Here is a 9,940-nt window from a genome sequence, read left to right as displayed (position 1 = left end):
TCTTCTCTCCTTTGTGGGATGCTGAGGAGGAGGATGAGGAGGGAGAAGTCGTCACCACCTCAGTGAGGGAAGGAGAGGCATGCTCAGTGCTGCTACAGCTCTGCTCGTTGCAGAGGAGGTGGGAGGTAGCCTGGGAAGTGCTGGCTCCATGCTGGGACCTGAGGTGCCACCTCCCCTGGCACCGCTACCACTGCCAAACAGGGGTGAGAGAAGGACCTTTCTTCTGGGTTGGCTCGTATTTTGGAGTGACATTTCCCAGCAGCAAGAGGAGGGGAGGAAGGAAATCTTATTTGCCTATAAAAGGATTCCCTGCCTGTATCCCGCGTGTGGCATGTGACTGGGATGATAAGAGGGAGGGTGGAAATCCTATAAACCATATCCCAGGGCGGAAAGCTCTTGCTTTTTGCTTTTCCCCTCTGCCTTTGATATCTCCGACCCTCTGACAGGTCCCTGGAGCTGCTCTGAAGAGAAATGGAAGGAGAAGAAAGCACTCCAATCACATTGACGCAACTCCATTCCTTCAGCAAGCTATATATATATATCTTTATTTTATAGTCATTTGAACAGCGGAGAGTTTGGCAATAGTGACAGCCTCGGAAGTGTGTGCTCTGCATTTGTGTGTGTGTGTGTGTGTTTCAATCCCTCCAGCTTGGCTCTCCCACTCGACGTCTTGGAATACCCACCATCGTGCTGCTTTCAAACAAAGCAGTAAATTGAAACACCTCTCCTGTGGGCTCCCCAAGAGCATCACGTCTTGACACCCTCAAGCTGGCAGCGCAGGGGATGTGACCCGAACTGGAGGGGTTATTACCAAGCACTGAGCTGCAAAGAACTGCTGATATCTTTCAGCCAACAGCCAGCAAATCAGTGTCAGCAAAGCTTCGTTAAGCTGTCGAGGTGACCTGTGCTTCTTTCCCACCATTGCTGTTTATTTCAATTTATTTTTTTTTCTTTAACCCTTTTCTCGGCAAAAAAATACTAAGGCCAGACCTTCAGCTGGGCATGACTTTATTGGCACAAACAGTACTCAGCAGATTTATGTTTGCTGAGGACTGTGCCCAGACCAGCAAAGACTGGAGTATTTCAGCTGGGTTTCCATCACTAAAATAGGTCAGATGATTCCTAAAGCTGCTAAAGTGAGTTGTCCTGGGACTCATTTTCAATAGACAGTTGTTTTTTATAAGGCAGCATATTCCCTAATAGCATTACATTTCTGTTATTTACCTAATACTTTCATTTTCTCTTTCCAAGAATATATTTGACTGACTATGCTGTAAGTCATCACTGCTTCCTCCATGATGCTGAAGAATAAATAAAGCTTCTGACGGGATTTTTTAAAAGACCTGGCAGTGGGTCTAGCTCTCCTACTGAAATCAGGGAAACGTTGGCTTCTGACTGATGAGAAAAGGACCAACAAAATGGGAAATGCTTCTGGAAAGGACCCCCTCCTTCTCAGTAAGTCGACCCATGCCTGTTACTTGCTAATTCATTCATGCACATAGTTGGATGAGTTGAACAACGCGTTGAGCAGCTGGTACTCAGCCAATAAGCCCAATTGTATCTCTCAACGCAAAGCAGAGGTAACTCCCTCTGCTCGTTGAGACAGGACCTCGATCCCCAGGAGCCTGAATCGGGGTGCTGTGAGGGACAAGGATCTCAATCCCATGCGCCTTGCTGCCAGGGCTTACGGGGAAGCAAAACAGGAGAAGAAAGCAGGAACTAGCTTTGCTGGTGTCCCAGTGAAGCTCAGCAAGATGGGAAAGGACATTGCAGAGCAACAGCCCTGGGCAGTCGAGGCAGCTGTTTGCAAGGCTGGACTGCTGCACTGGTTCTTTGCCGAAACAACCAAGCTGTCCTAATAAATTCCCTGTGTAAAAAAATATATCTATAAATCGTGCCTTAGTAAGAACGATGCAGCTGCTAATGGGGCTGGATGCGGCCAAACGAAATGCTCTAACATTCTCTAATCCGATACCGAGCTGTGACAACTTCCTTTGCAAAGAGTGACTCTACTTGAACATGTGTGCATGTGCGTGCATACGTACATGTACACGTACACATACCTATAGCTTTATAAACCTGCTGCCAAAGGGGGAAGACCCGGGTTTGCGGGTGGGCAGGGGGGAGCCCCCACCGCTACACGATCATGAACTGGCAGACGTAGGGCAGCTGGTCTTTGCACCTCTTGTCGAACCACTTGCCGATGGCGGCCCCCGACAAGGCTGCGCAGTTTTCCAGCTTGCCGCCGTCGGGCTGGGTGGTGATTTCAGTCTCCCAGTTCTTGTAGCGGACGGGGCCGCCCGTCATGTCGACCCACTTGCCCTCCACCGCCATGTCGTTGAGGCCCAGCCAGATCTCTGCCTCAGAGCCGATGCTCTTGCGCATGTAGTCGTAGAGGGCATCGTTCTCCTCCCCGGTCTGGGGGGTGCTGAGCGTGCCGCCCTGCGAGATGCAGTTTTCGCTGGCCTCGTGGTACGTCTTGGTCTCCGAAAACGCAAGAAAGCATTTTAGGTGAATTTTGGTGCCTTTCAGGCAAACTGAGAGGTTGCCACACGAACAGAACAAAAAGACAGAAAGGGAATTGGTTTTAAAAACAGCGCCCAGGAAGAGGCAGCAGCAGCAAACACAGCAGCCAAACTACAAACTTCATTTCTTAGGCTGCGCAGCAACCCTCGGCAGCACGGGAGTCCCAGGGGCCCTCTCCCTCCTACGCAGGGAATGGCTGCGGGGATGTGCCCTCCCTGTCTGCAAACCATCAGGAAAAATGGACCTCGGGGTGCCCCGTCACCCTCCTGGGCTCTGCCGCTGCTGGAGCAGAGGCACAGTGTGGTCCTCCTACCCCTGCCCCTGGCCTCGCTCTTCCCCAGCTGCTGCTATGCTTTCTCTGATGAGTTTGTTGGAGGTAAGGTTTGTGATGGGCGCTGCCGGGCGTTGGAGTGTTTTGGAAAAAAGTCTGCAATTTCAATTCAATCATCTTAATTATGCAGGCATGAGAAAAATGTCTTTTTTAATAGGCTTTGATCAGAAGTGTTGTGCTTGCATAGCTTGAGGTCTTCAGAGGAAATTTCTACTTGCCTCTGATTTTATTGTTAAGAATAGCAATTTATTTTATTTTTTTTTAAGCTCTAAACCCTGAGAGTGCAGGGTACTGTAGCAAAACAATAACTAATCAGAGCCATGCATTAATATCCAAACCAATGAATGTGAGCTTGGAACTAAAGCCTTGATTTTGCTTGTGTTCCTTTTCTTTTAAGGAGAAAATTCTCCTTAACTTGCATTTTCATCTCATTTCTGTTTCGTGTTCTGCAAATCCCTCTCCTACCGATGTCGGTGGAGTTTGCACAGAATAACCGTGGAGCATGGCTGGAAGATGGACATTTTAGGACTGTCCTCTGTACGTGTCCAGTGAAGCATGGTGGGACTGACCTCCATGAGGTTCCCTGGGCAATACCGTGGTATGTATACGAGACCAGGTCACCATTTCACTGGAGTTCAGACAGAAGAGCAAGCTACATTTGACTTAAGTACAGAATAATCCATTACCCATCCCTGTGATTCATAAAGGAAAATGAACATCTGGCTTAGTGTCATAGAAATATCCACAGCTTTACAAATGGGAAGCTCTAGCACATAAACAGGGGGGCCATACGCTGCACAACTCACGTCATTAACGGCTTGAGGACCTTCATCTGCCTGAAGGAATTGCAGCAAGCCCACACTTTGCTTTGATCCCCGAACCTCTCTCCCTGTGATGGACTCCTCGTAGCAGGGCGCTTGGGCATCTCTTGTTAAAGCGTGTGGAGCAATTATAGCCGCCTTATAAGCAGCTCCTCTCTCAAAGCAAAAGCCATGCCTTCTTCAGCGAGTCCTTTACCTGTCTGGAGTGCTTGCTTTTCCTTCAGTAAAGCAACCTCCTGAGAGATGTTGTCAATCATGGCCTTCAGGTCTTCAATCATTTTGAGGCTCACACCATCTGTCGGAGGAACCAAGGGAGGAGCATAAACATTGGCTGCGTCCCCCAGGGAGGCAGCCAAAGCTGTTCCGATCATCAAAACTCCCTGTTTCTCTGCCCTTAGAGAAAGACAGACAAAAGGGATCTGCAAAGTCAATGCCTGTCCCCTTGCACATCCATCAGAGTGAGCGTTTGCTCGCTAGCCTGGTTCCACCAGCAACCCAGTTTTCCCAGTTTGGGCTTTGGGGCTTTGCATCCCGTGGGGCTTCACACCCTGTGGGGCTTCGTGGGGCAGTGGTGTCCCCTTGGGCTGCTGCTGCAATGCTGGGGTCAGGGTCACATGCATGAGCATCGCAAGGTGCAGCCTTGTCTTTGGAGCCCCTATGTAGGGCACTCGCCTGGGGTGGTGCTGCACTGGGGTCAAGCTCCCAAAATGCAGGAGGGCACCACATGATGCTGCCCTTCCTGAGCAGCAGTCGTGCTGCACATGAGTATTTTGTGGGGAACTTAAAGCTGCTGCTGAATAGGATTTATTGTTTTTTTAAACTCCTCAGAAACATGCCCTCTCTCTCTCTCTTCACAGCACAGCCTCCTGGCTTAAACACCCTAAAGCATGATTTTCTCTGTATGCACTCTTTGCTGTGCATAGGGCTGCAGTACCTCCACTAGATCTGCCCCTGCACCATCAGCCCCCCATCCTTCAGCCCACCAACCACACCATCCCTCAGGCCATCACAGCTGCCTTTGCCCCACCACTGCCTTCAGCATCCCTGGTGCAGGTACCCAAAAACTGGCCAGAGCTGCTCTCCCGCCGCGAGAGGACACCTCCTTGGCCAGGGAGTTGGTTGCAGCCTGCTACTAAAGCCTACATCTTGCTAGATGTGTCACCTCTGCAACAACTCCAACCAACTATTAATTGGTACTTGGATTCCTCCTGTCTAGGAGCAAAAGGACTGTTGTGCCTTGGAGGTGGTGGGAGATCGGACACTGAGGTGTTTGTATTCATTACGCTATCTCCGCTGCTCCTATTGCTTTACCTCGCCTGGCGTAAGCATCTAGTAGTCCTCATGGGGTGAAAGGAAAAGGGACAATTTGCCCAGGAACGCAGTAGGACAGGCTTCCTCGAAGGTCAAGGAGATGGGGAGCTGAGGCACCAAGCCAGGTAAGTGGGGAAGCAGCTTGGATGTGGACCAAAACCACCAGCCCAAAGATTACATGGTGCCATGAATATGAAAAGCCAGACACATCAGGAAGAGGGCATTAAGCTGCTTTACTCATTGCTCAATTAACTTTAATGGGTTCACTTAATACTGAGGCACTAGTTACTATTTTGGTGCCTTTGATGAAACCACTTTGTGGGAAACAGCTAATTAATGCCTTTTTTTATTTACATGCAAGCTTCTCTTGCAGTAGAACAAATGTCCCTTAGGTTTAAGTAACATACAAGAACCATGGCAGGACACTGCCAAGGAGTCTTGCTGGGGCAGCTCCTTATATTGTTCCAGCCAGGTTTGCTGGTGGGTTCCCATCTAGAGCGTCCCCGTCACCCAAGGTGGACACGTCTCCTTAATAACTACCTAAGCGCCCTGTCCCTTTTCACCACCTAGTTTCCAAGCCCTAGGCCACAAGATGTTCCTGCAGCAGCGCATTCACTGGGACATCGCAGGGAGAACCGTGAGTGGTTAATTTGCATTTCTGCTACAAAGCAAATACTGCAGCTACGTCAACAAACATCGAGTTTTCTATTCTATTGCCAGAGGTTTTTGTCTCTGTGCTGTTATTTCCTCAAGGCTCACCTCCTGAAGCCCGTGGTCAAGGCTATTACAGCTTGGGTTTGCTGCAACTGAAGCCAGCGTGGGGGCTGCCAATGCGGCCCATGGGAGCTGGAGCAGGCCCTTGTGCGGCTAACCGTGAGCAGCAGGATTAAGCACGGGCAGAGGCGAGATGAAGAGGAGACTCACAGAAGGACGTGGGTCGCAATAGTCTGTTGGTTTGAAAGCCTGGCCAGTAATGTATTTGATGCTGCAGATGGGAGCTCTTGCCCGTTTTTCTTTGTTCTAGTTATATGCTGAATAACAACCAAATCCCTCTGTACTTCATTTTGCTTATTTAGCTATCCCTATATGAAATTTGGATCTATATCTGGGTTGCTTAGCTTTGCCTAGGCAGGCATCATCCGGTTTGTTCCTATCCGAACAGGTTTCTGTCCCCTGGCAGGGCGAGCATCGCTCTGGTTTGCAATGTCTGTCATCACACCCCCCTGGCCATCGGTATTTCTTCTGACACCAGGCATTTCCCTGAATGTCCCAGCCGGGAAAGTCAGGTCCCATATTGCAGTCTGTCCCTGGATCAGAGGAGGGGACCGAACACACTCGCACTGGGTTTATATCAGTGTAAATGTTCATAGGCATTTTCTGGGAAGAGCACCCAGACTCCAAGATTACACATGAATTTTGGGCAGCCTCAGGAGCGGCGCCCACATCAGCCCCTACCTGCTGATTTAAGCATCTGGACTCCGATGGCCGGCTCCAATTACCTTAAAAATACACGTGAGACCTACACAAAGATGCTCCCTCCTGTGCCCCCAGCACCCTGCCGTGGCTGTGACCAAGGGGAGCCCTCCCAGGACTGGCACGTCCCCAGCCTGGACCCCTGAGCTGGGGGATGCCATCGCCCACCGCGGCTCCCTCCTCCCCTGGGCACCCTTCTGGGCAAGACCCCCGCAGCCACCAGAGGAGGGCAAATCCCATCTGCCCCCCAAGACATCGGGGTTTGGGGAAAGTTTGCTGAACCGCTGCATCTGGGAAAATCACTGGGGAGCAATCTGAGGGGGCAAAAACCCAACAGCAGGCAAAGTGAATGTGCTATCTCAGCATTTTCTAAATGCTATGGTTTGGCTTTTTCGTGTTGAAACAGCACCATTTTTGTTCTGAAGCAGATCCAAATGTAAGCAATAATTACAAAAAAGAAGAAGAAAAAACAAAACAAAACAAAAGAAACAAATAAAAGGAAAAAATAGAAAAAAAGCTTAGCTCGAATCATCATTTTCTTTTCTAACATTTGTGGTTTGGCTGTGCAGATTAAAAAAAAAAAAAAATCCAGCCAAACACCCCAACCCTCCAGTGGCTTCACCCTGCCCGACCATCCCAAGCGAAGGGCAGGGGGTGGGCCAGGACGGGGGGGTGCTGGGGGCTTGGGATAGGGGTAGGGATGGGGATGGGATGGGGCCATCCTGCCCTCGCTCAGGGCAGGAGCGGCTGAGCCCCGGATCCTGCGGCGGGTGGGCAGGCAGGCTTGGATGTGGCGAGGGGCTGGGGGCGAAGAGGAGCCTCGCGGGGGAGTTTTAGTGCTTTCCTCCCTCTTTCCCCACTTCCTGGTGTTGGTAAAAATCAGAAAAAAGTTAACCAAGAAATGCTGGAAGTTTCCAGTAAAGGCAGGGCAGCTGACCCACTGCGGGGCTGGATGTGGCCAGCCAAAAAAAGCCAAGTTTGGGGTTTTCTTTCTTTTCCCCAAAGAAAACTTGACCTCTCCTTTGAAAAGTAACCCTGAGGCTCTCAGGAAAAATTACCACCAGCTGTTTCAGATGGCTTGACTTTCAGAAAAAAAAAGTTGCCCCCTCCCCTCTGAAAAATGTGTTTAAATCAGAGCCCAGTTTTCTTGTCAAAAAGGTGATTTTTCTCCCACCACCTGACTTTTCTCCCACCACCTGATTTTTCTCTCACCTGCTTGTCACCAGTGGGTTACAAACAGCAGTTCCGGTGACACAGGGAGAAAAATAAGATTTCTCTAAGAAACTCATTTCTCTCTCCTGATACATCCAGTAAGTGCAATGCATGTATGTACCCTGTACCAGCCCAAGGAGGTATTTTTGCTCTAGAAAACAGCCACAGACATGGAACAAGCAGCTATGCAGTGATTTCATAGATCTTCATGAAAGATCTAATGGGAGAAAAAGGAAAAATTTCTCAAGGATGGGATCAGACAAAAATAGCCACTGGGCGAGCGTAGAGAGCAGCCTGGCCAAGCGAATTCCTGGGATGCTTCTTCCTCGCTCCCCACTTCATTCTAAGCAGCCCAGCGCCCGCCAGAAGCGGTCCAAACTCACACGACTGCAGTCAGACACATCAGGCAGGCAGGCAGGCTCACACGCCACTGGGCTGCAACGCAAGCTGCTTCCTTACCTGCCTTCCCCTATAATTAATGTGCATTGAGTCAGAGGGAGAAAGGATGGGACAGTAGAAAAAAAGAGAAGGAAAAAAAAAAACCCACTAGGGAAAAGAAAACTTAGGCATCTTTTTGTGTGCATTGCCCTCTGGTGAGCCTGAGTAGTCGGAGCTCGTGTACGGCTTGACATACACCCAGGGCAAGTGTTTTAAAATGAAGATCCATGTTGATATTTAATGGATTATATTTTATCTGCCTACTCTTGTCTCCAAATCTACAACAGCAGTCTGTCATCTGCCACTTATTTGCTTCTGAACAATGAATGAGGAGGGGTAGGGGTCATAGAAAGGGAGATTTTAGTAGAGGAAAAGTTTGGGGTGAACCTTAGAGGTAACACGGAAAATAACATTGCCCTCTGAAGTTCAGACCAAGTTGTCCCATCAAATTTATTCAAGGTAGGAACCCGCCAAAAACATTTCAATTTCCTCGCTATTTTACAGAAGGACTATGCAATCATTCCCACAGGGAGGAAAAAAATAGACTTTGTTAGGTTTTTAGATGCTTTTTAAAAAGTTTCATTAAAGCGCTGTTAAATGCCCAAATGACCAGGGTGATTGCATCCCCCCCAAGCCCCGCCAGGTTTCCTTGCCGGGAAGGTGCCGCCGTTCCTTACCTTTCTTGGAAGCCACCGGCTTTTGCCGGACTTTGGCGTTTTGCTGGCCGGAGACCTGGGCGAGGGAAAGGAGGCAGAGGAGCAGGCAGGCTCCCCAGAGCGCCATGCTGCTGCTGTCCGGCGCCGAGCGGAGGTGGATTGGGTCTGCTCTGCCCTCAGACAGCCGGCTTAACACCGGCTTGGCTCAGAAATGGCTGTCCCAGAAAGCTGCCTGCTGAGCCCTGGCCAGAGGCAGCCTCCCGGGCCCGGGGGGGCTCGGGCGGCTCTGGCCAAGGCTGAAAACATCCAAGCGGGTTTGCATTTCTTAGCACGCTGCTTGTTTTTGGTTTAAAAAAAAAAAAAAAAAGGAAGGGAATGAATCTACTGAAAGTCTGCTAAGCTAAACATAAGGAAAGGCTGTGGAATGATTTCCTATGGATTTTAGCAAAATGCCATGGGTTTGATCTCATGTGTCAGCAATGGCAACGATGATGTGAGGTGGGAAACAGTTTGGGTGGCTGAGGGAATGGGGGGGGGGGGGGGGGCAGCCTGCCCAGGCGGCCCCTCTGTGGGGCTGCCCAAGAGGGATGCTGCAAGCACCGGCAACGGTGGAGGGAGCATGCGGGGGGACCTGAGCACCCCAGCCCCCACCACGGCATGCTGCAAGGCCCTGCATGGAGATTTCTGCTTTATCTCCACTGCAAGGGGCTGCTGCAATCCCCCAGCCCAAGTGCAGCCGCGGGGGGGCGGGAAGAGGGCTTTTTTTTGTCTAGAGTAGTCCTTGCTCAAAGTGGAGGGCAGCTCTTACACCTCAAAAAAAAACCAGCTCCACCGTGGCCTCGGCAGGGTTGTCCTGCCACCATCGCCTCTCCATGACATATTAGACTGGTGCCTCATGCCCACCTCTTCCCAGCTCTGCACGGTGTCCCCTCTGGAGGGTGACCCTCCCTGAGGGGGTGGGAGGCAGGTGCCAGGCAGCCCTGCCTGCTGTGGGCAGAGCCATCTCATGAGAGCCAGCCACCTTTCCCTCTCTGCCCCGGCGGCAATTTCTTGCTTGCCTTCAGACAGCCACAGTTTGAGGGCAGCTTCCAATGCAATAGGTTTGGGCCTCTATTTTTGGGACCCCACCCTCCAAAAGGGGGGTGCTGCGCACAGCAGCCCTGTGGTGTGTG

The 9,940-nt window shown here is 50.6% G+C and overlaps 1 protein-coding gene across 1 annotated transcript; it reads right to left on the bottom strand.

Annotated features, from left to right (window-relative positions):
• Positions 1–519: 519 nt before the first annotated feature.
• On the bottom strand, positions 520–9,013 carry CLEC3B (C-type lectin domain family 3 member B). Its single transcript, XM_076331027.1, has 3 exons — positions 8,790–9,013; positions 3,875–3,973; positions 520–2,537 (listed from the first exon to the last, which is right to left on the bottom strand). Exons 1-3 carry the CDS (start codon positions 8,893–8,895, stop codon positions 2,137–2,139), a joined length of 606 nt encoding a protein of 201 aa, XP_076187142.1. The 5' UTR covers positions 8,896–9,013; the 3' UTR covers positions 520–2,136.
• Positions 9,014–9,940: the final 927 nt, after the last annotated feature.

The sequence above is a fragment of the Aptenodytes patagonicus genome, chromosome 2 (genome assembly GCF_965638725.1).
Source record: "Aptenodytes patagonicus chromosome 2, bAptPat1.pri.cur, whole genome shotgun sequence".
Classification (NCBI taxonomy): Eukaryota; Metazoa; Chordata; class Aves; order Sphenisciformes; family Spheniscidae; genus Aptenodytes; species Aptenodytes patagonicus.
Note: the sequence above shows the minus strand (reverse complement) of the source record. Positions and strands in the feature narration are given on the sequence as shown.

What these genes read in the sequence shown, in the direction of transcription:
- CLEC3B (XM_076331027.1), bottom strand. Translation starts at nt 8,895, where the DNA reads ATGGCGCTCTGGGGAGCCTGCCTGCTCCTCTGCCTCCTTTCCCTCGCC. An exon ending in GCCGGTGGCTTCCAAGAAAG is followed by an intron (nt 3,974 to 8,789) that starts GTAAGGAACGGC and finishes TTCCTCCGACAG; the next exon opens with ATGGTGTGAGCCTCAAAATG. An exon ending in AAAGCAAGCACTCCAGACAG is followed by an intron (nt 2,538 to 3,874) that starts GTAAAGGACTCG and finishes GCAACCTCTCAG; the next exon opens with TTTGCCTGAAAGGCACCAAA.